Below are 25,018 nucleotides of genomic sequence, written 5' to 3' on the forward strand. Positions count from 1 at the left end.
GGAGCAAAAAGACATGTGGTAGTTGTAGGGGATTCTATAATTAGGGGAATTGATAGCATCCTTTGTAAGCAGGATCGAGAGTCCCGCATGGGATGTTGCCTGCCCGGTGCCAGGGTGAGGGACATCTCTGACCGGCTTGAAAGGATATTGGAGAGGGAGGGGGAGGATCCAGTTGTTGTAGTCCACGTCGGGACAAATAACATAGGTAAGACTAGGAAAGAGGACCTGTGTGGGGATTATCACTAAATTAAAGAACAGGTCCTCAAGGGTTATAATCTCCAGATTACTACCCGAGCCACGTGCAAATTGGCATAAGGACGCGAGAATAAGGGAAGTAAACACATGGCAAAAGGAGTGGTGCGGGAAAGAGGGGTTGCATTTCGTGGGGCACTGGCATCAGTAGTGAAACAGGAGGGATCTGTACCGTTGGGACCGTCTCCACCTGAACCGATCTGGGACCAATGTTCTAGCGAAAAGGGTAAATAGGGTGGTCAACAGGACTTTAAACTAGAAAGTGGGAGGGAAGGGTAAAACTCCAAGAAGTATGACTAATGGGAAACAAAGCAGCAGATTAGCGTGTGGCGGGGGTGGATTCAACTTCATGGAAAATTATGAAAAATCTGAAAAGAAAAGAGAGTCCAGGAGAGGCTATTAAAGTCTCCAGAACACAAAATAGGACAGAGTGTTTGGAAAGGGCTAGGAATCTAACTTCAAGCACATCAGATAAAGGGACGACAATGAGAAAGGGAACGGGAAATACAGGACTGAAGGTGTTGTATCTGAATGCACGCAGTATACGAAATAAGGTAAATGAGCTTGTGGCACAGATTGAAATTGGCAGGTATGATGTGGTGGGCATCACGGAGACATGGCTGCAAGGGGATCAGGACTGGGAGCTAAATATCCAAGGATATACATCCTATAGAAAAGATAGGCAGGTTGGCAGAGGCGGTGGGGTTGCTTTGTTAGTAAGAAATGAAATTAAATCGAAAGCAAGAAACGACGTAGGGTCAGATGATGTAGAATCTGTGTGGGTAGAGTTGAGGAACCGCAAAGGTAAAAAAACCATAATGGGAGTTATGTACAGGCCTCCAAACAGTAGTCAGGATGTGGAGCACAAGATACACCAAGAGATAGAAAAGGTGTGTAAGAAAGGCAAGGTTACAGTGATCATGGGGGATTCCAATATGCAGGTAGACTGGGAAAATCAGGTTGGTAGTGGATTCCAAGACAAGGAATTTGTGGAAGGTCTACAAGATGGCTTTTTGGAGCAGCTTGTGGTGGAGCCCACTGGGGAACAGGCAATTCTAGATTTAGTGATGTGTAATGAGGCAGATTTGATAAGGGAGCTTAAGGTGAAGGAACGCTGAGGAGGAAGTGACCATAATATGATAGAATTTACCGTGCAATTTGAGAGGAAAAAGCTGGAATCAGATGTAACGGTATTACAGTTGAATAAAGGCAACTACAGAGGCATGAGGGAGGAGCTGGCCAGAATTGACTGGGAGATGAGCCTAGCAGGAAAGACAGTGGACCTGCAATGGCAGGAGTTTCTGGGAGTAATTTGGGAGTCACAGCAAAAATTCATCCCTAGGAAGAAGAAGCATACTAAAGGGAGGACGAGGCAACCATGGCTGACAAGGGAAGTCAGGGACAACATAAACGCTAAAGAGAAAGCATACAATGCGGAGAAGGGCAATGGGAAACCAGGGGATTGGGAAGCCTACAAAGACCAACAGAGGACAACTAAAAAAGAAATAAGGAGGGAGAAGATTAAATATGAGGGTAAACTAGCCAGTAATATAAAAGAAAATTGCAAGAGTTTTTTTAAATATATAAAGAGTAAGAGAGAGGCAAAAGTAGACATTGGGCCGCTGGAAAATGACGCTGGAGAAGTAGTAGTGGGGAACAAAGAAATGGCGGAGGAACTGAATAGGTACGTTGCGTCAGTCTTCACGGTGGAAGACACGAGTAACATCCCCAAAGTTCGAGTCGGGGGGCAGAGGTGAGTATGGTGGTCATTACCAAGGAGAAGGTGCTAGGAAAACTGAAAGGTCTGAAGGTGGATAAATCACCTGGACCAGATGGATTACACCCCAGAGTTCTGAAGGAGATAGCTGAAGAGATAGTGGAGGCGTTAGTGGTGATCTTTCAGGAATCACTGAAGTCAGGGAGGGTCCCAGAGGACTGGAAAATCGCTAATGTAACCTCCCTGTTTAAGAAGGGAGTGAGGCAAAAGACGGGAAATTACAGGCCGATTAGCCCGACCTTGGTCGTTGGTAAGATTTTAGAGTCCATTATTAAGGATGAGATTTCAGAATTCTTGGAATTGCAGGTAAAATAGGGCAAAGTCAGCATGGTTTCATCAAGGGGAGGTCATGCCTGACAAATCTGTTAGAATTCTTTGAGGAGGTAATGAGTAGGTTATACAAAGGAGAGCCAATGGATGTTATCTACTTGGACTTCCAGAAGGCCTTTGACAAGGTGCCGCACAGGAGGCTGCTCAGTAAGATAAGAGCCCATGGTGTTAGAGGCAAGGTACTAGCATGGATAGAAGATTGGCTGTCTGGCAGGAGGCAGAGAGTGGGGATAAGGGGGTCCTCCTCAGGATGGCACCAGGTGACTAGTGGAGTTCCGCAGGGGTCAGTGTTGGGACCACAACTTTTCACTTTATACATTAATGATCTAGATGAAGGAACTGAGGGCATCCTGGCTAAGTTTGCAGATGATACAAAGATAGGTGGAGGGACAGGTAGTATTGAGGAGGCGGGGAGGCTGCAGAAGGATTTGAACAGGTTAGGAGAATGGGAAAAGAGGTGGCAGATGGAATACAACATGAGGAAGTGTGAGGTCATGCATGAGGAAGAATAGAGGCATAGACTATTTTCTAAATGGGGAGAGAATTCAGAAATCTGGAGTGCAAAGGGACTTGGGAGTCCTAGTCCAGGATTCTCTTAAGGTTAACTTGCAGGTTGAGTCGGTAGTTAGGAAGGCAAATGCAATGTTGGCATTTATTTCGAGAGGACTAGAATATAAAAGCAGGGATGTGCTGCTGAGGCTTTATAGGGCTCTGGTCAGACCACATTTAGAATATTGTGAGCAATTTTGGGCCCCGTATCTCAGGAAGGATGTTCTGGCCCTGGAGAGGGTCCAGAGGAGGTTCACGAGAACGATCCCAGGGATGAAAGGCTTAACATATGAGGAATGTTTGAGGACTCTGGGTCTATACTCGATGGAGTTTAGAAGGATGAGGGGGGATCTGATTGAAACTTACAGAATACTGAAAGGCCTGGATAGAGTGGACGTGGGGAAGATGTTTCCATTAGTAGGAGAGACTAGGACCCGAGGGCACAGCCTCAGAGTAAAGGGAAGACCTTTTAGAACAGAGATGAGGAGAAACTTCTTTAGCTAGAGAGTGGTGAATCTATGGAATTCATTGCCACAGAAGGCTGTGGAGGCCAGGTCATTGAGTGTATTTAAGACCGAGATAGATAGTTCTTGATTGGTAAGGGGATCAAAGGTTATAGGGAGAAGGCGGGAGAATGGGGTTGAGAAACTTATCAGCCATGACTGAATGGCGGAGCAAACTCGATGGGCCGAATGGTCTAATTTCTGCTCCTATGTCTTATGGTCTTATGGAAGCAAGAGCAATGGGATTTGCGCAGATCTCAGGTTTTCCACAGATGCAGGGTGCAATCGACTGCATTAATGTGATGCTTAGACCTCCGTGGCAACAAGCAGTCAACTTCGTGAACCACAAGGGATACCACTCACTGAATGTTCAGCTGGTCTATGACCACGACAAACGTATCCTACATGTCTGCGCATGATTCCCAGGGAGTGTCCACATCTTCTACATGCTTAACAATTCTCAGATCCCTGGTATCTTCCAGGGTCCAGAGAGGCTGCAGGGTTGGCTCCTCGGGAACAAAGGCTACCCACAGAAGAGGTGGCTGATGACACCCATTCGGCAGCCTCAGGCTGCAGCAGAGTAATGGTAGAATGAGGTTCATGCCTGGACCCGGACTTTGGTGGAGCAAACCATCTTGAAAATGGGGTTCTGGTGAGGAGCTGCATGTATCCTCCGATGAGGATGTCATCGAAGGGGATGACGATGATGAGGCCCTCGAAGGTAAGGATACCAGCAATGAGGCCAGACGAGGCAGGCACTCTTGGGAGGCCCTTATAGCTGCAAGATTCGTGGAGGATGATGACGAGGTGCAGTGTGGACAGTCCTGACATCCTCACCTTGCATCTGTGAATGTTTGACTCCTGTGTGGCTGATGGCGGTGCATATAACCTCAGTGCTCAGGCTCATGTCATGGAGATGCAGCGGAGGCCCTAATAGGACGATGATGAAATGCAGTGAGGACATTCCATTGATCTTCACATTTCCTCTCTGAATATCTGACTTCTCTCTGGCTGAGGGTTGCTCACTTGTGCTCTGTAATCAGGGTCATATCATGGAAACGCAGCCGTGAATCTTTAAATGCACCTGATGCTTTGTCAGCCTTTAGCACCTGACTCTGTCAGGTCACAGATGTTGAAGAAATGGAGTGGCCAGCTCCACCTCAAAGGTTCTGAGAGCGCACAGAGAGAATGGTGGAACTCTGTGATGCCTGCCCACGACATTCTGGCAATAATAGCAAGCACCATTGAGATGCAGGCATCACTGATGTGTCCAGTGAGTGTGAAGCTGGACCATCACTTTGGTCCAAAGGTTATACACTGTACAGGGAAGAGGTCCCAGACTGAGACACCTGCCTTTATCTTGTGCAGGAACCAAGGTTTCACATCTGAATGACATGAGCACTGCTCATCATAACAAGGAGCCATATGCAAGGAGAAATTCTTAAGAGTTTAGTTACAACAATGAACGTTAATTACAAGTGATTAACACCTATGCCCAGGCTGTGAACTACATCTTCTTAGCCTCCCTAACCCTGCCACTGCGTCTTGGTGCTCCCCTGACATCCAGAGTGGAGGTGGAGCCAGCCTGTTGACTGCTACACCCTATGATGAGCTTGGCAGGCATCCTCTGTGTGGCAGCGGCACCCTCCTTGGTCTGTGGAACCGGAGCTGCTGGGGTCACAGGAATAGGGGATTCAGATGGGCCAGACACTAATGTAGTCACCTGGGTGGATGGCACCAGGTGTGCACCTGCTGATCCTCCTCCCAATGGGTGCCAAGGGCCTCTGGCTGATTCCTTGAGGAGAAGGGGAAGCTAGAGTGAGATTGAACTGCCCAGCACCCCTCTCATGTACACACTGTTGGAGGCCATCCATGGTGTCAGCGCATACCTACCAGTGTTGACCTCGGTGCTTTGGCATGCTGGCGCTATCACCTCAGCCTGAAGGAGGACAGACTCCTCCAACGTGCTTTGCAATCTGAGGAGTGCAGTGAACATCCCTTCCTGATATTCCCGGGCTTGCTATTGCAGCTCCAGCGCCTGAGAAATGACCCAGTCCAGAGGCTCATCATCTGACTCAGACTCAGCAGATTTCTGGCCTCCAGCAGCCATCCGAATGCCAGAAAACTGGGAAGTCCCTGCTGCCACCTGCTGTGGATCAGATAGTGTGATGTGCTCACCAGATTTGACCCCTGAGGCTACTCTAGAACTAGGTCCCACCGAGGTGTGTGTCTCTGCGCTGGTGGAGGGAGTGGATGAGCGCTGTGAAGGGCCTTCAATTAGGGTGTCATCAGATTCTTCTTCTGAGGTGTCTTTGAGATTTGAGTTGAGGACCTGGCTCATGGATCCCCTTGGCTCCTTCCCAAATTTGCCTATGAAAGCTAGGAGAGATAATTAGTGCATGGCAGGGGACTGCAAAACAGGGAACTGACTCACAGCATGGTTGTCTGATGTTGCACTGCTGGATCCTCACTGGATTGAGCACCACCGACTTCACCATCAGCACAGGAACAGTCTAGATCGTTGCTGGCCAGCTGGATGATTCTATTTTCAAAGTCTGTGAGGACCTTGATGTCAGGCACTCCTCCACCAGTCTGTGACCTCTCCCTCTTGTTGTGTGCCAGCTTGTCCTGCATGAAGACAGATGGAGAGAGTGTAAGCAGGACACCTGCCAGGCCAGAGGAGAAGGATGCCTGGCATGTGTGGATGATGAGTGGTGCCATGGACAGGATGAGGACATGATCCGCAGGGCAGATGAAGTTTGTGCGAGAGAATGAATGTTGATGTCCCTTGAGGTGGCAGAGTGAGATCCCTGTGGGTGTGTTTGTGAGTGTGTGAGTTGAGATTGATGAGAAGAGTGAGTTACTTGAGGAGATCATTCATCCTCTTTCGGTACTGGGTGGCTGTCCTCTTTTGCAGGTCGATGGTGCTGACCACCGCTGCCACTGCCTCCCATGCTGGATTTGTCACTTTGCTTGCTGGTCTTCGCCCAGAGCAGGGGTAGAGGACTTCACAGCCAGCCTCCACTGCACCTGAGGAAGGCATTGCTAAATTTGGGAGCAGCAGGTCTCCTCCCTTTGGCAGCCATGACTTTGCAGCAGCTTCCGATCCCTTAGAGAGAGCCAGGGCAAAGCAGCCCACTTGATTGGTACCACATCCACAAACATTCACTCCCTCCACTACCGACCCATAGTAGCAGCAGTGTGTACCATCTATAAGATGCATTGCAGGAATTCACCAAGGCTCCTTCGACAGCACCTTCTAAACCCACGACTGCTACCATCTGTAGAAGGACAAGGGCAGCAGGTAGATGGGAACTCCACCACCTGGAAGTTCCCCTGCAAGTCACTCACCATCCTGACTTGGAAAAAATTGGGTATTGATGAGCCACTGTGGGCTATCAACAGCAATAGAATTGCATACCAACACAACCTGTAACTTCATAGCCTGATTCCTCACTCCTCAATCACCATCAAGCAAGACACCAATCATAGTTCAACAGGGAATGTAGGAGGCCATGTCAGCAGCATCAGGCATATCTTGAAATAATGACACCAACTTACTGAAGTTGTTTCAAAGGCAACCTATATCAGAAACACTAAAAGTAGCAGGCTTTAGAAGAGGTTTACATCATTATTCCTTCATTGTTGCTGGGTGAATATCCATTAACTCCCTGACCAGGGCCTTGTTAACTTGGTTAAATAGCAAGGTTAAGAAGCAGAACAGGCCTAATAAGTCTCAGTATTATTTTAAAGCAGCAGTAGGAAGCCCAAAACTGTTGAAAGGAAGCAATGTTATTAAATTTACAATTAAAACAAAAAAATTATAAATTTAAACGTTGAATGCTATTAGTAAAATTGGTTTAACTGAGAGAAAGAAAAACAGTTAAAGAAAAATCACTTCAGAGCTAGAATAGTTTGGAAATTTGCTTCACAGCCACCACAGTGTCTAAACTGTGCAATTACACAGTACAACAAGTCAACAAGTTTATAGCCAAAACTCAGGCCAGATATTGCATTAAAAATAGTTGTGAGGCGATCAGGGACCATTGTTATTATAGTGTAAATTGGACAAACATTTCTGGAGTCCATACATGTACAGTTAATTGTGGAAATCTACAAGTTGCTGCTCCACTCCTGCAAAAGTTTCACCATAGCGGTATCCCCTCCAAAACATTTGGCATTAAAACATATGAAGGATGTGAAATTGCAGTGCTTACCCACTAGTTGCCCCAAAATACACAAGAGACGGTGCATTCAGATGTGAGTGAATTTTTAACTGCGTGATGAATCTTAGTTACTGCCAAAAGACCTTTTTGGCCTTGAAAATATAACTTTACAAATCGAGAGTCTCACTTCTTCAGAATTTAAAAACATTTTCTTTGTCTCTTTTATCTCCCTCTCTTCATCACCTTGTTTTTGTTTTGGTTTCTGTACATGATTTTACATTGCTTTAAATATTCTACGTTATACTTCCTGGTTTAGACTCTGGGAAGTCTCCACAAATCTTCAAAAATGCTAGGTGGGACCAGATATGGAAGATCTGCCCCAATTTTTGACAGATCCTATTTTTGCCAGCAGGGTAGAGGGGGTGGGGTGTGATTCACACATAGGGGAAACCTGAACTCAGCAGGACTCAGTGCTGAACTGGCCTTAGTAATGAAAATCCGGGCCTCAATAAAGATTCTTCCATCTGATTGGCTGAAGAGACACGCTGTTTTTTGTGCTGTTCACACAGAATTTCTGAGGGTATCGTGCTGTTTAAGATCTTTAAACTGTAAGTTGTTGCTCAAAAGCCGACTAAAAGTCTAACCGTAAGCACAATGAATGGTAAACGTCAGTGATTCACAACTGAACACAAAATCTGGCCCATTATAAATCTGGACACAGAATTTTATAATTGGAACAAATAGAAACAAAAAACATGAAAAATGTGACAACAGTAGGTTAGATTGTACAGACAAGAACTGAATGCAGATATAAAGTTTTTAATAAGTAGATAGATACAGGAGTATAACGTAAATATCAGTTGTAGCATTATCATCAATTATTCTGGTGGTTTACTATCAATTTTGAATTTTTATAATCTAATTTGCATTTCATCATGGGACTTACCAACTCCTGGTGTTGTCGCTGGCTGAATCTGTAGAAGTTGAAGCAATCCTGGTGTATTTGTCCTATTGGGTGACTTTGATGAATTTCCAAACCCAATTAGGGCAGCTTTTTGGATTTCTGAGGTGCTGCCATAGAGACAAATGTCTCCTAGTATACAGCAATAGAGATAGCTTAGCTGCAAGGGACAAACATGCCGATCTTCTGTGCTCACATTTTCCTAGAATTAAAATACATCTAGTTACATGTTGGTTTCATATTTTTAAGTTTGCAATACTAACAGCATGCATTATTGCACTTCTATGGCTCTATCATAATACTGCTAAAGAACACCAGCTCTTCCTTGTATACTTTTGCAGTCCAAATCTAAGTAGAAAAGACAACCGAATAAAGGGTGTCCATTCTCTGTCCGAACCTGTTCTTTCCAAAACATAAGTGATTTGGCTGGGATAGTGCATTCCAATCTGCAAAATTCTCTGCTGCTCCTGGTCCCCGACAATTTTAAATAAGGCTACTATGGGAAAGCAGTTCTTAGAGAAAAGCATGCAATCACAACAATTAAATAAGGCCTTTAATATTGTAAAATGTCCCAAGGTGCTTCACAGGAGAGTTACCAAACAAAATTTGACCTTGAGCCACATAAAGAAATATTAGATAATGTGATTAAAATCAGGAATGTGCAAGAGGTCAGAAGGTAAGGTGCAGAATTCAAGAGGGATGTAGGGCTGGAGGAAGTTACAGAGATAGGGAGAGCCAAAGTCATGGAGGGATTTGAATTTTAGAATCAAATGGTGGCCAACCAGAAGCCAATGTACATCAGTGCTCACAGGGCTGATGTAAGTTAGCATGAACAATAGAGTTTTGGTTGATTATGAAGGGTGGAAGATGGGAGGCCAGCCAGAACAACTTTGGAATCGTAAAGTCTACATGTTACAAAGGCATGGAAGAAGATTTCAGCAGCAAATGGGCTGAGACAGGGGTGGAATAGAGCAATGCTACGGAGGTTGAAGTAGATGGTCTTGGGGATGGAGCAGATATATGGTTGGAAACTCATCTAAAGGTCAATACAACACCAAGAATATAAACAGTTTGGTTCAGCCTCAGACGGTGGCCAGCAAGAGGGATGAAGTCAGTGCCAGGGAATGGAATTTGTAGTGGTAACTGAAGCCAATGGCTTTAATCTTCCCAATATTTAGTTGGAGGAAATTTCTGTTCATCAGTACTGGATGTTGGACAAGCAGTGTGACGAATCAGAGATAGTGGAGGGGTCAAGAGGAGTCAAAGTGTGACAGAGCTGGGTATCATCAGCATACATGTAGAACATGTTGATTAAAGGCAAAATACTGGGGAAATCAGATGTGGAACATATTATTATGTTCTCAAATGAAACTGCCAAGGGTGGAAACAAGTAAATAGGAGGGGGCCAAATGGTAGATCTTTGCATGGCTCCAAATAACAATGCAGGATCAAGAAGAGAAACCATCTCAGGTGATTCTCAGTTCAAACTGACTAGTTGAGAATGAATCCAGGATGAGTGCAAGCCCACCCAACCAGACAGCAGAGTAGAGGCATTAGAGGATGTGGTGTTGTTAACCATGTCAAAGGCAGCAGACAGGTCAAGAAGAATTAAGTAGGATAGTTTACCAAGGTTACAGTCACATAAGATGTCATCCATGACTCTGGTTAGGGCTATTTCAGTACTGTGGCAAAAGTGGAAACCTAATTGGAGGGATTCAAACATGGAGCTCCAGGAAAGATGAGCACAGTTTTGAGCGGTGACAACACATTCAACGACTTTGGAGGAAAAAGGGAGTTTGAAGATCGGGTGGTAGTTTACAAGGACAGAAGAGTCAAACATGTTTTCTTTGAGAAGAGGGGTGATAAGCAGATTTAAAAGGAAGGACGGTCTGCATCAGAGGAGAGGGAACCATTAATAATATCAACTAACATGGGGCCAGGAAGGGAAGTTGGTAGTCAGAAAATCGGTGGGAATAGGGTTGAGAGAGCAAGAGGTAAATCTCATGGACAAGATGAGCTCAGAGAAGGCATGATGAAAGCTAGGAGAGAAACTGGAGAAATATGGGAGTTCAGGGCTAGGGCAGGGGTAACCTTAAGGGAAGTTTGGCCTGCTGGGCTTGGGTAGGGAAAGAAGCAGCTGAACAGACGGTCTCAATCTTAGTGACAAAGAAGTCCATAACATTATTGAAGGTAAGGGTGGAGGAGGCAAGGGGTTTAAGAAGTTTAAGGTAACGTTAATTAGCATTTGGAAAAGTATGGGCTAATAATGAAAATTAACATGGTTTGTTAAAGGCATATTATATTCAACCAACTTAATGGAGTTCTTTGATGAAATAACGGAGAGGGTTAATGAGGGTTGTCTGGTTGATGTTGTCAACCTTCAAAAGCTTTCAAAAGAAATTTGACAAAGTACTAGGCAAGAGTATGCAGTGGAGTTCCCCCATGGTATTAGGACAATTGCTTTTCTGATAAAAATCATGGACAATGAGAGAGAGGAATTTCCGAAATGCATACAGGATTATTGACCTGAAATGTTAACTCTTATTTCTCTCCAAAAGCTGCCTGATCTGCTGAGTATTTCCAGCATTTTATTTTATTCTGTTTTTATTGTAATACAGGTGAATGGTTGTTTTCCAGATGGGAGGAAGTAGACAATGGTGGTCTCCAGGGATCGACTTTTGGAGACTGCACTTTTTGGTATATATTAATAATTTAGACTTGTGTATACAGGGCATAATTTCAAAGTTTGCACTACACAAAACTTGAAAAAGTAGTAAACATTGAGACGTTGTGAATAGGGTAGACAAATAGCAAATGTAGTTTAACACTAATTAAACGCGAAGTAAAATGTTTTGCTAGGAAGAATGAGGAGAGGCAATACAAACTTAATGGTACAATCTTTAGGGAGTGCAGGAACAGAGACACCTGGGGGTGTATGTAGACAAATTTTTGAAGGTGTAAGGGCAACTTGAAAAGGCTGTTAATAAATGTTGCAAATATCTAGTTCATACTTCATATGTTTTAGGAATTAAAGTATAAGATGAATGGGAAATCATGATTGAGAAACTCTGTTGTAAATGCAATTCAAACAAGCTTGGAGTTAATTACAGTTAAAAGCTAACCTACGCTTATTCTACAAGGTCAGAGGTAGAAGTGTAAAACTTGAACAATAAATGGTGCATCTTTGGGCTTGTAATGGAACCAGAAGGTCTACCTTTACTTCAATAAATCATTTAGGGCTGAATTTTCCATGTATGAGGCTAAATGCGATGACAGGTGGTTTTGGTGGCGCCCACCCTGCTGGCTGGAGCGGCGGGAACTCATGCCCGATTCTGTGTTTGGAGGGTCATTAATTATGCACAGACAAGTATCGGGCTGAATCACCTGGCGGGGGGGGTCAGGATCTGATTCGTCTGCCCACCATCAGCTGGCGAGGTTGAAGGTCCGGGTGCCATATTTAAAGGACAGCCCAACAGATAATCTCACTCTCTCCAGCCCACCTGTCTTGCAGGCATGTGCAGAGATGTCTCAGAGCAAGGAGAAGGCCAAGAGCCTCAAGAAGAAGGCAGCCCCCCACTTCACCCACCAGGCCCTCCAGGCCTTGATCAGAGGAGTGCAGGATCACAGGCAAGCACTGTATCCCAGGGATGGCTGCAGGATGTGCAGAAGCCTCACCTCTCTGGCCTGGGAGACCACTACAGAGCAGGTCAGTGATGCTGGCAACCGCGCCCAAAATGCCATTCAGTGCAGGAAGAGGATGAATGATCTCATCCGCCCTGCCAGGGTAAGTCATCCTTCAACTCCCTCCAATATCAAACTCTCATCATGGCATCATGCATTCAAATGGCTACTCTCTTCAGGGATCTCACACAACAATTAGCGGGGAACACATATTAACACTCATTCTGTCACTGAGACTTTCACTTCACCACCATCCCAACTATCATGTTGCTCACACTCCATCCTCTGGCCCTTCTGGGGAGGGCACAACACACACAGGGAACATGCATCTCACCCAACCTCTGCTGCATCCCTTCTAATCACATGCCTTTCTTTCTTCTCATACAGGCCAAGCTGGCGCACAACAGGTGCAAGGGATCGCAGACTAGGGAAAGGACAGCCGACATCATTGCCCTTACTGAGTTTGAGGAGGCTGCAGCTGAGCTGGCTGGAGAGGACAGAGATCACTCCTGTGGAGAAGGCGAGATCGGCCTCTCCCAGCAACCTAGTATGGATCACAGCTCCATCACCTCATCAAATCCAGACATTCACAGTGGGTCACATGCAATTTTAACTAGCTCATGCTCATTAACTGATACTCTATTTTCTATTCCCTAGGTACAAGCAGATCGAGGCCCTCAAGCCAGTCCAGCAGTAGTGCGAGCCCCCAGATCACGTCCAAAGAGGAAGCTTTGGAAAAACCGTCATGGCACTCACATGCACCCTACACCAGCTCAGAGCCATACACGTTGGTGGGGCACAGCTGTAGATTAGGCTTGGGCTCACTTTCTGCAGAACACCTCTCTTGACGTCCCCGCAGCAGTTGGAGACAGGGACAGCTTGGGTCTCCAGCACTCAGCTGGAGAAGAGCCATCCTCTCAGTCCAAGTTGATGATGAGCCTCTGGAAGTGGCTGCCAACCCAATGCTGGAGATGCAACGACAGGCAGCAGAACATCAGGCAGAGATTCGACAGTCACTCAGCAGACTAGAGTGGACGATGGAGCAGTCCTTCTACGTTCTGTCTGATTTTGTGGGTTCAACATGCGAACATCTCAAGATCAACATGGGAAGGCTGGCAACTAACATGGAGACCTTGGTGCAGCAGGTCTTGCCGGATATACGCTCAGCCCTGCACTTCATGGCCACACATGCTGGTGGTCACCATCAAGATGTAGGTGACATGGGGACGAGGCACCTTGACTTCCCTCCAGGTGCACCATCTCCTGCAGGAGTCAGGGTGGGGTCTTCAGGCACCCACAGGGAGGATGAGCATCAGCCAGGCACTTGGGAGCCTCTTCTCAGAACACTCCAAGTGTGTGCAATCGCTCACAGCCCCCTCTGCCTGTGGCGCCATCCACTCCAGCTTCTCAGGCCACTGAGGAGAGCTTCTGCGCCTGAGCAGGTGACCCTTATGAGGCTGGGGCCCTCCAGGCCTCGGGCCACCAGAGGAGGTCCGCCAAGGTCATTGCAGACATCAGGACGTAGTATTCAGCAGGCTGCCTCCACCTCTGCTGTGGATGTCGGGGCTGCACCCAGGCGTAGCAGTACAGTTATGAAAGTTAAGAAAAATTGATGTCACTTTTGGGTCACAGGTGTGCTATTCACTTAAAGAAATTGCACTTTGTGAATACATTTGATGGTTATGTGAATGTTTTGGGAAACTGAAGGCGTTGTGATTGTTCTTTGGAATCCTCTTATTTCGAGGTTTAGCCACCCTCCCACTCAGTGATAGTGTCCCGCTCTTAGATTCACATTCCTGTGATGTCTACCTCAGTTGAACTAGTCTCTGCACCATTATGTGATGTCATGGAGATGTGCCTAAATCTTTATTTGAAGTGTGCGATGTAAGCGTCTCCAACCCTTCTTCCTCAAGGAACACCATTGAGTGAGGGCAGCTAATCAGCATTGATATTCTAGCGGCATTTGTGTCTCCTCAGTGGTAGTGGCAGAAGAAAAGACATGCACGGGAGGAGGAGATCCCTTGGCATGTCCACATCTTAGTCGCAGCAGTGTTTGCATCATTAGGTGGTGGCAAAGGCTTCAAGCCTTCTCTCACATCACTCCTGTTCCTAAGTAGACTCTCAGTTCCCAGGTTGAGCTCACTCACAGGGCCCCACGGATCACAGAAAAGATCCTGGCCTGGCGATACATGAGGCCAGAGTGTGCAAGTGTGAATTCAGGACTCGTTCTCGCTGCAAGTGGGTGGACACCCCCTGAGATGAAAGTAAATGGCCCCTGAGGTGAATGTAAATGGCATTGAGAGCTAAGAGAGATGTGGCCATTTGCCTTCACTTTACTCTTCCTGAAACCTGTCAGCAATTAACGTATCACGGGCACGTCTCCCATGTCTTCCTTCCTCCACAGTGTGATTGTGCTCATATTGACCCTCAGCAATCTCCTGAGGTTCCTGAGCTCTCATCCTCCTCAAGTTCATTCTCTGGCAGGGGTTCACCTCTTTGCATTGCCAGATTGTGAAGGGCGCAACACACTGCGATGATGTGGGAAACCCCGTTGGGAGTGTATTGTAGTGAGCCACCTGAGTGATCCAAGCATCTGAAGCACATCTTCAGAAGCCCTATAGTCTGCTCTATAAGGGAGCGTGTGGAGCTGTGAGCAGCATTGTACCTCTCCTCGGAACGACTCTGAGGGCAACGCACCGGTGTCATCAGCCAGTGTTGCCAAGCAGCCATCCCTGCAGACTTAATAGCCCCTCGAAAATCTCAGGCACCCAGGCACCTGGGAGTGACTCAGGATGTAGGAGTCATGGCACCTCCCAGGGTACCATGCACCATAAACATGCAGTATATGCTTCCGGTGATCACACACCAATTGTACATTGATGGAATGATAGGCCTTGTGGTTTATAAACATTAGGGGCTGCTGCCATGGAGCCCGTATAGTCACATGGGTGCAGTCTATTGCACCCTGCACTCTTGGGAAGCCTAGATGGTGGCCAAGTCAGTGAATCTTGAAGCCTGGCTATCTTCATCCAGAGCAAGCCTGACATAATGATATGCTCTCCTGTAAAGGGCATATGTGACCTCCTTTGTGCATCGTTGTGGACTAAGAGATGCTGCACAGGTCCCCTGTTGATCCTTGGAAAGAACTATATGCAAAGAAATTTAGTGCTGCGGTCACCTTCTAAGCCACTGGCAGGAAATACCATGCAACTCCACATGGCATCAGGAATTCACGAATATTGTGGCATATGTGATGCATCGGATCTTGGGACAAGCGCAGACGTGCACGGCGTTGCCTCTCACTCATTTATAAACAGGAGACTCTTCTATGATAAATCCTAGGTCTGGTGAGTTGCCCCCGTTGTCTGGATCTCTCCTCCTGACCCTCCTGTTCATGCTCTGGCTCCATTTGACCATGTCCCTCCTGCTGGAGCTGTGCGCAGAGTCGCCTCTCCCTCCTTTGCCTCCTCCATTGCATTAGGACCCTGACAAAGGCAGTAATGAGCTTTTGCCTTCTCTCTAAAAGGAAACATTGAAGACATTAATGATTCAAAGGGCAAGAAAGTGAAGCCCAAAAGATGAAGCTATGGAAACTGTAAAGGGCCATAGTTTTTCCTACCCCACATGCATGGTGGCAGATCCCGCCTTGTCCCTGAGACACTAGCGCACACATTGAGGTGACCAAGGTGGCATCGCAGATATGTAACATCTTGAGCCCTGCGCGAGATGCTAAAGTTTAATTGAGATGAGTGACCCATCTTAGCTCTGTGCTCCAATCTCTGATATGGCATATTAATGACCAATGGGTTTTTAAAATTCATTTACGGAATGTGGGCATTGCCCATCCCTAATTGCCCTTGAGAAGGTGGTGGTGAGCTGCCTTCTTCAACTGCTGCAGTCCCTGTGGTGTAGGTACACCCACAGTGCTGTTAGGGAGGGGATACCAGGATTTTGACCCAGTGACAGTGAAGGTACGCCGATATATTTCCAAGTCAGGATGATGAGTGGTTTGGAGGGGAACTCCTGGGTGGTGGTGTTCCCACCTTTATGCTGTGAGTGGCTGCCCTTTGGCTCATTAGGAGTGTCAAAACTGGTGACAGGCCTTCATTGATGGGCCTCTTTCACTGTTGCCTTCATTCACAAATTCTAAATTCCTCTGTGTTACTCTTGAGATGCAGTGACTGTGATGTGAAACCACTGAGTTCTGAGTAGTCCTTTAATAGTGCTAATGAAGCCATTGGCTTTCAGTGGCTTTCATCGCAAGGATTCTCCTCCTTTCTTTCTATGCTCTGTTCACTCCTGCGGCAACAAGGAGTTAGAGGGTGACTCCAGAAAGGCCCTCTCGTGTTCGCCCTTTCCCCTCACTGCCATTCTACCACCTTCCTTCCCCATTGCCCACCTTGTGTTCATCAACACCACCCTCGCCTCGCAGCCCACCCCCAGATGAAGAGCTAGTTTCTGAAAGTGGAGGCCTGCATGAGTGCCACAGCCCTGTGGCGTTCTTTGGAACAATGTAGGCAAAGAGCAAGAGCAGGCCAACTCTACAGTCCCAGCAGTGCGACGTTCATCACAACAAGACCGGTGCAGCACCATGGCAGGTAGGCTTGTATGTTGCACTCACCTCGAAGTTACCAGCGAATTGTGGTCCGACTTGTGCATGCCAACCCTTTTCAAATGGGTTTGAGGCTGATGTAATTCCCTGCTGGAAGGTGTGACAAAATTCCGCTGAGCAGCTGTTTTAATGAGCATTCATGAGATGTTAATGAATGCAAATGGTGTTCACACCACTAGTCGGTAGGATAACCGACCTGCCATAAATCCACCATCCGGAGAATTGCAAGCTGTTTTTGTGTCAGCAGATTTTCGGCTTTTTGCCTGCCACTGAATTCTCCGCTCCTGCCCGCCACGAAACTCACTGCAAACGGGATGGGAAAATTACACCCTTAAATTAGTTATGTAGTTCCCAGGTAAAAAATAGAAAGCTCATTGTAAACAAGAGAGTTCCTTGATAGGGACAGAAATTCTGGAGAAAGGGTCGTAAACTCCATTAGCAATATAAATTATTCACATGGGTTACAGAATCAAAGAGTTGTGTTGTAGGTAAATAATTCCTTTACATTTCTGCTTGTGATCATCCCAAAGCATGCCATGTTGTCATAGAGATGGGCTATAGGGGTAGAAGGTTCTTTTGTTTAAACTATCTTTGTGTGTTTGCTAACAGAAGTAAGCAGTTTAATTTGGAGAACAGGGAGTGGCAGTTGTAGCTCTGCTTTGGTGGGACTGCATTGCGCCGGAGTGAGAGCGCCAAAAGGAGATGATAGTCAGTTAGAAGCTGCATTTCAAGCAGAGAAATGACTAACTCCATCATTCACCGCACGGGATGCAGGTGGGCCTCTATCTTCAGTTTGGATTTCGTGAAGGAAAAGCAACTGGAAGATTTGCTCTAACTTACAGCTAGGGAAAGAAATCTACAGCGGTCCTCACAGAGCCCTGTAGCTGAAAGTAGTCAGCAGAGTTAGCTTGGAAAGCTTTGGGAAGACAGTTGGGTGTCTGCTGGTGCCATGAACAAGGCTGATCTATAAAGAAAAGGTTGAGGGTCACGTAGCCAAAAAAGCTAATGGAAGGACGCCCACAGCCTCTTACCTTTCAGGATAGCTGGAGCACTGAGGAGAATTAAAGTGAATTCCGGAGGGCTATGGCATAACTTTGGGTTGTCCCAGGAAAAGTGAATAAACCTTCGAGATTTTGTACGATAAGGGATTGAGGGGTGGAAGTAAAATATAGAACTGAGTTTATAGCATAAGTTTTTATAAGTATAGTGTTGAGTTAGTGGTGCTTGCTTTGTTTAATTTCTCTACATACAAGAATGTTTGTTTTTTGTTTAAAAATATGAAATCTTGTGTAGTTTTGTTGGTTGTTGCTGGGTGTTTGGATTTCTTCTTTGAACATTAACTGTCCCTAACAGGATCATAGCATAAAGCACATGGAATCCTTGGCTTTATTAATAGAGGAATAGAGTACCAAAGGAAGGAGGTTCAGCTAAGCCTTTATAAAATACTCATTAGGCCTCAGCTGGAGCATTGCATTTAATTCTGGACACTACAGTTTAGGAAGGTCTTGAAGAGACTGCAAAAAAGATATTCTAGAATGACCCTGGGGATGAACAAATTCAATTATGTGGAGAGACTGGGGAAGCTGGCATTGCTCTCCTTGACGTTCAAAGGAGATTTGACAAAGATGTATAAAATTATGAATTGTTTTTATAAAATAAAAGTAGATAAACTGCTTTGAATGGCAGAAGGGTCGCTATCCAGCTGACACAGATTGGAGATGATTGGCAAAAGAACCAGAGGCAACATGAGGAAACATTTTTTTTACGCAGCGAGTTGTTAATTATCTGGTGAAATCAAATTCAATATTAATATTCAAAAGTGAATTGGATAAATACTGGAAGGATAAAGAAATTACAGTGCTATAGGGAAACAGAAGGTGAGTAGGTTAATTTAATAGCTCTACCAAAGAGCTGGCATAGGCATGATGGGCTAAGTTGTCAGCTTTTGTGCTGTGTCATTCTGCTGTGATCCTGCAACATTGTTGTAGAAGTGGAGATGGGAAGCTGGATTTATCTTTACATTGTAGGATAATCCTTGAATATTGAGAAGTGTTGCCAGAGGATAGTAGGATTCAACTGAACATATGAACACATGAAGTAGGACCAGGAGGAGGCCATTCAGCCCCTCGAGTCTGCACCGCCATTCAATAATATCATGGCTGATCTCTGTGTTTTAAGTTCCACATTCCCATCTATCTCCGATAACCTTTCATTCCCTTGCCTAACTAGAATCTATTAACCTCTGCCTTAAAAATACACAGTGACCCCGCTTCCACCACCTTCTAAGGCAGAGAGTTCCAAAGTTACACAACCATCTGAGAGAAAAAAATTCTCCTCACCTCTGTCCTATAAGGGCCCCCCTAATTTTAAAACAATGCCCCCTAGTTCTGAACTCACCCACAATCTCACCCACATCCTTTCCAAGTCCACCTTGTCAAGACCATTCAGGATCTTATATACTTCAAACAAGTCACTCCTCACTCTTCTAAACTCCAGTGGAAACAAGCCCAGCCTGTCCAGCCTACTCCCAGAAGACAACCTGCTCATTCCACGTATCAATCTAGTAAACCTTCTCTGAAATTCCTCCAATGCATTTACATCCTTTCTTAAATAAGGAGACAAAACTGCACACGGTATTCAAGATGTGGGCCAGGATTTTCTGGCCCCATCGCAGGCGGGACCCACCGCAGGTTAGGCGGCGCCCCAGCCAGATGTCCATTGAGTTGCGGCAGGACCAGAAGATCCCGGTGGCAGGCGGGTGCAGAAAATCCCACCCGTGGTCTCACCAATGCCCTGTATAACTGAACCTTAAATTCTTATTTTATGTTCAATTCCTCGTGTAACAAAGGATAGTATTCTATAAGCCTTCTTGGTTACATGTTGTACCTGCATACTAACTTTTTGTGACTCATGCATGAGAACACCTAGATCCCTCAGCACCACAGAATTCGGCAGTCGTTCTCCATTTAAGTAATACTCTGCTTTTTTATTCTTCCTGCCAAAGTGAACAACTTCACAGTTTCCCACATTATACCACATCTGCTAGATTTTTGCCCACTCACTCAACATGTCCGTCTGCAAACTCCTTATGTTTTCTTCACAACACACTTTCCTGCCTATCTTTGTGTTGTCTGCAAAATTAGCTACCATGCCTTCACTCTCCTCATCTAAGTAATTGATGTAAATTGTCAAAAGTTGAGGCCCCAGCATAGACCTTTGTGGGACTCCACTTGTCACATCCTGCCAATCAGACAAGACCCATTTATGCATACTGTCTGTTTTCTGTTAGCCAGCCAATCTTCTATCCAGGCTAATATGTTACCCCTTACACCATGAGGTTTTATTTTTCACAATAACCTTTGATGTGGCACCTTATCAAATGCTTTCTGGAAATCCAAGTACAATACGTCAACAGGCTCCCCTCTATCTAACGCATGTGTTATTCCTTCAAAGAACTCTAATAAATTGGTTAAACATAATTTCCTTTTCACAAAACCATGCTGACTCTTCCCGATTATCTTGAGCACAGCTATAACCTCTTTAATGATCGATTCTAACACCTTTTCCATGACAGACATCAAGCTAACTGGCCTACAGTTTCCTGTTTTCTTCCTGAATAAAGGGGTTATATTTGCCACTTTCCAGTCTGATGGAATTTTTCTAGAATCTAGGGAATTTTGGCAAAAGAACACCAATGCATCTACTACCTCATTCACCACCTCTTTTAAGACCCTTGGATGAAGTCCATCTGGACCCAGAGACTTATCAGCCTGCAGCTCCATCAGTTTGCTCAATACTGCTTCCCTAGTGTTTGTAATTTCACCAAGTTCCTCTCTCCCTTCCAACTTACAATCTACAGCTATTTCTGGAATATTTTTGTATCCTCTATAATGATGACAGAAGCAAAATATTTATTCATTTTATTCACCTTTTCCTTATTATATACTATTAACTCTATTCTCTAGAAGGCCAACATTCACTCTACTTACTCCTTTCCTTTTTAAATACCTGTTCAAATCTTGCTATCTGTTTTCACATTTCTAGCTAGCTTCCTCTCATGCTCTAATCTCTTTCTCCCAATTAACATTTTCGTCATTCTCTGCTGTTCTTTATATTCTGACCAATCATCTGATCTGCCATGCATCTTTGCGCAGTTATATGTTTTTATCGTTAAGTTTGATACCTTTCCTAACTTTTTCAGTTAACCATGGATGGTGGGTCCTCCCTGAAAATTTTTCTTTATAGTAGGAATATATTTATTCTGAGTATTCTGAAATATCCCCTTAAATGTCTGCCACTGCTTCTGTATTGATCTATCCCCTAGCCTAGTACTCCAGTTCACTTCAGCTAGCTCAGCTTTCATGCCCACATAGTTGCCCTTATTTAAATTTAAAAGACTAGTCTTAGACCCACTCTTCTCCCTTTCAAACAGCATGTAAAATTCAATCATATTGTGGTTACTGCTAGGGGTGCCTTTACTCAGAGGTCATTAATTAATCCTGTCACATTAATAATACCAAGTCTAACATAACCTGCTCACTGGTTGGTTCCAGAACATGCTGCTGTAAGAAACTATCTCGAAAGCATTCTATGAACTCCTCATCCAGGCTGCTACTGTCAATCTGATTTTTCCAGTTTATGTCTAGATTAAAGTCACCCATGATTATTGCCATCCCTTTATCACAAGCACTCAATAGTTCTTTGTCCTACTTTATCCTACATTGAGGTTATCGTTAGGGGGCCTGTAGACCACTCCCTCTAGTGACTTATTTCCCCTCCTATTCCTCATCTCACCCAAACTGATTCTACACCATGATCTCCTGAACCAAGGTCATCTCTGACTATTGCACAAATGCCATACTTGATAAACAGTGCTACCCCTCCACCTTTACCCTCTTCTTGAAGGCCATATACCCCTCAATATTCAGGACCCAATCCTCGTCATCTTGCAACCAGGTCTCCATAGTGGGTATCAGATCACATTTATTTACTTCAATGTGCGCTATCAATTTGTTTACTTTGTTATGAATGCTGAGCACATTCAGATACAGAGTCTTTAGTTTAGTCTTATTGTTATCTTTGTAATATCTCGTCTTGATTCTTTGTGCATTTTTAGGTTTTTTCTCTCTGTCCCTTCCTGCTATTCTCCGACCCTCATTTCCCATATTACTATTTTCCTCTACTCTTTACCACATTTTTCCACATTTGATCCCCTGCCCCCACTATTTAGTTTAAAACCCTCTCTACTTCTCTAGTTATGCGGTTCGCAAGAACACTGGTCCCAGCCAGTTCAGATGTAGACTGTCCCAATGGTGCAGTGCCCACTTTCCCCAGTACTGTTGCCAGTGTCCCACAAACCAGAACTCACTTCTCCCACATCAATCTTTAAGCCACGTATTCATCTCTCTAATTTTATGTACCCTATGCCAATTTGTATGCAGCTCAGGTAATAATCCAGAGATTATAACCTTTGAGGTTCTGCTTTTCAATTTAGTGCCTAGCTCCTCATTGTCTCTAAGAAGAACCTCTTTCCTATTTCTACCCATGTCGTTGGTACCTACATGGATCACGACAACTGGATCCTTCCCCTCCCACTGCAAGTTCCTCTCCAGCTCTGAGCAGATATCATGAACCCTGGCACCAGGCAGGCAATTTAGCCATCTGGGCTCTCGTTCTTTGCCAGAGAGAAAGTGTCAATCCCCTTCACTATACTGTCCCCTACCACCACTACATTCCTTTTTGCTCCCCCCACTTGAATGTCTTCCTGTACCACGATGCCATGGTCAGTTTGCTCATCCACCCTGTAGCCCCCTCTCTCATCCAAACAATCCGAAAGAACCTCAAACCTAATGGAAAATTGCAGATGCTCACATTGCTGCTCTCCTGCCTTCTGGGTCCCCTTACCTGCCTCACTCGCAGTCACACCCTCCTGTCCCTGAACACTGACCAAATCAGAAGACCCTATCCTAAGTGGCGTGACCGCCTCTTGGTATAAAGTAGCCAGGTAACTTTCTCCCTCATGCTTTATGCAATCAAAACCAATTTATTCATCATGAGTGTTGAAATCAAGGTCCCTTGGGCTTAATGGTGTGGAAATGAGGGCTGTACCAGAGTTAACTTTCTTTATCCCCTGTTGAAATAGCATCAGCATGCCCCTTGTTTATTGTGTAGTTCTGTTGGTTGATTGCTGGATGTTTGGGTTTCTTCTTTAAATGTTAACTGTCCCTAACAGGGTCATAGCTGGCCCAATTCCCTTCAGCCCCTCCCTCCACCATCCTGAGTTATTTTCTTGCCACCCTCAGCCCTCCTCCCTTTACAAAGCAAGCCACATTCATTTCTTCTAAATACATTTTCAAAACTTAAAACTATAGTACTTCAAGGGTCTAGGCCTCCACCCTAGCATGGATCATAATGTGATCCCCACGTCCACCAGTGGACCTGGTACTACAGGTGGCTTGGACAAGCATGCCTACACAGACCTATGTTGGCCCCTTTGAAGACCCAGGGCATGGGAACTCCTGAAATAGGGAATCCCCTCATGGAAATGGTCGTCTAAGCAGCAAGTGGAGGCTCCCATCCCCACACATCCATCCAGTAAGATTTCCATTCCTTTACCTTGATTTCTGCTATTCTGCCCTACTCTGGCTGTAATTACATCAGGAGTAGATCAGAACAGCTGCAAGGTTTCCAAGAGTTTTAAACTTAATGAACAAATATAACATAGCTTAACAAATTAAGAAAAAACTAGTTCTTAGGAGAATTATCTGCAATATTTTGCATTGCATGCCATGTAGCTTCACCTTTACCTGTTTTAAGTTGTGAGAACTAAAATGTGATACAAGAATTATGCCCAGCTCTGTCAAAGCCTTCAAACAAGTAATGTTCATTTTGGCAGCTTCACCGAGGAGCAGCAAACCAAGAGCAGCATCAATCCTGAAAAAAAACTCATATATTGTCACCTAATATTTCTGTGGTTTGTCATTTAATTATTTTGTTCTTACAGCTGTAAATCTTTTAGCCAATAATATGTACTATTTTACATATTACAATCTGTATAATGAATGTAGGAATGCTCCTAATTTCTATTCACAATTCCAATAATGCATATTTTCAGTGGGTATCCTGGAGGCATAAATTTAAAATAATTGACATTCAGGCCTGGGGGATAATGTTCACTGTTTTATATTAGGGTCTGGGGATAATGTTCACTGTTTTATGTTCAGGTCTGGGGGGATAATGTTCACTGTTTTCTATTCAGGTCTAGGGGGTAATTTTTGTTACTCACAATAAGAGGTTGTGGTGGAAGAATTAATCCAGGGTGGTCTTCTGGTTCAAGCAGGTTTATTTTCAAGACAACTCCTTAGTGCTACTGACTTCCAAGTAGCTTCCACACAAAGGGCAGGATTTCCCCCCTGTCGGGGGCGAAGTTGAATTGCGGGCGTGCACAGGTGCGCCTCCAATCGGCCCCCCCGATTGGGGGCATGGCGCCATTTTACGTGGGCGGGCCAATTAAGGCTCGCCCAGCGTGACGTCTGCACGGAAGCGCTTTGCGCTCCCTGTGCAGGCGGGGGGGTGGGTGAAATTCCTAAATCAAGAGTGCGCTCTTTCACGCATGCGCATGAAAAAGCGCACTCATCTCCCAGAGGCTAAGTGCTGCTTCAGGGAGATCGGCTGTTCTGTGGCAAATATTAAAAATAGAAAAAAAAAATTCCTGACATGTTCCCTCATGTGGCACTGACACAGGAGTTGGGACATGTCCATAATTTTTACAAAGACTTTAATAAAATTTTTAAAAACCTACATGAAACCTCATCCCGCCCATGGATGAGGTTTCATGCTTTTTCTAATTCCCGCCAGGGCTCCTGGCCTGCCTGCCAACCTTAAGGTTGGACGGGCAGGTCCATTAATTAGCTAAATGACTCTGTCAATGGCCTCAATTGGCCATTGACAGGTCGGCGGGCGTGCAGCTGATTTTGCTGTGCCCCCGCCTACCAGAAAATTTAAATGGGGCGGGATGATGTCAGGAGTTCTGCCCGACATCACTGCGTGTCATTTTACGCATCAGCTAGCAGGCTCCGCCCCCGTTCGCCGACGGGAAAATACTGCCCAAAGTGTACCAGCTGTATCTTTTTATTCTATTTAGATGGGATAATCAATAGCCATCACTGTTTAACTAGCAACTGTCTT

The 25,018-nt window shown here is 45.2% G+C and overlaps 1 protein-coding gene across 1 annotated transcript in view; it reads right to left on the reverse strand.

Moving 5' to 3' along the window:
• tmem232 (transmembrane protein 232) overlaps window positions 1–25,018 on the reverse strand; it is a 194,307-nt gene that overhangs the window by 71,829 nt on the left and 97,460 nt on the right. Inside the window, exons 9-10 of the mRNA XM_078557836.1 lie at window positions 23,638–23,764; window positions 8,524–8,698 (exon numbers count right to left, since the gene is read on the reverse strand). Of these exons, the coding sequence (XP_078413962.1) occupies window positions 8,524–8,698; window positions 23,638–23,764 (302 nt within the window). The remainder of the gene's footprint in view (window positions 1–8,523; window positions 8,699–23,637; window positions 23,765–25,018) is intronic.

This window comes from Cetorhinus maximus, chromosome 2 (genome assembly GCF_964194155.1).
Source record: "Cetorhinus maximus chromosome 2, sCetMax3.hap1.1, whole genome shotgun sequence".
NCBI classification, from domain to species: domain Eukaryota; kingdom Metazoa; phylum Chordata; class Chondrichthyes; order Lamniformes; family Cetorhinidae; genus Cetorhinus; species Cetorhinus maximus.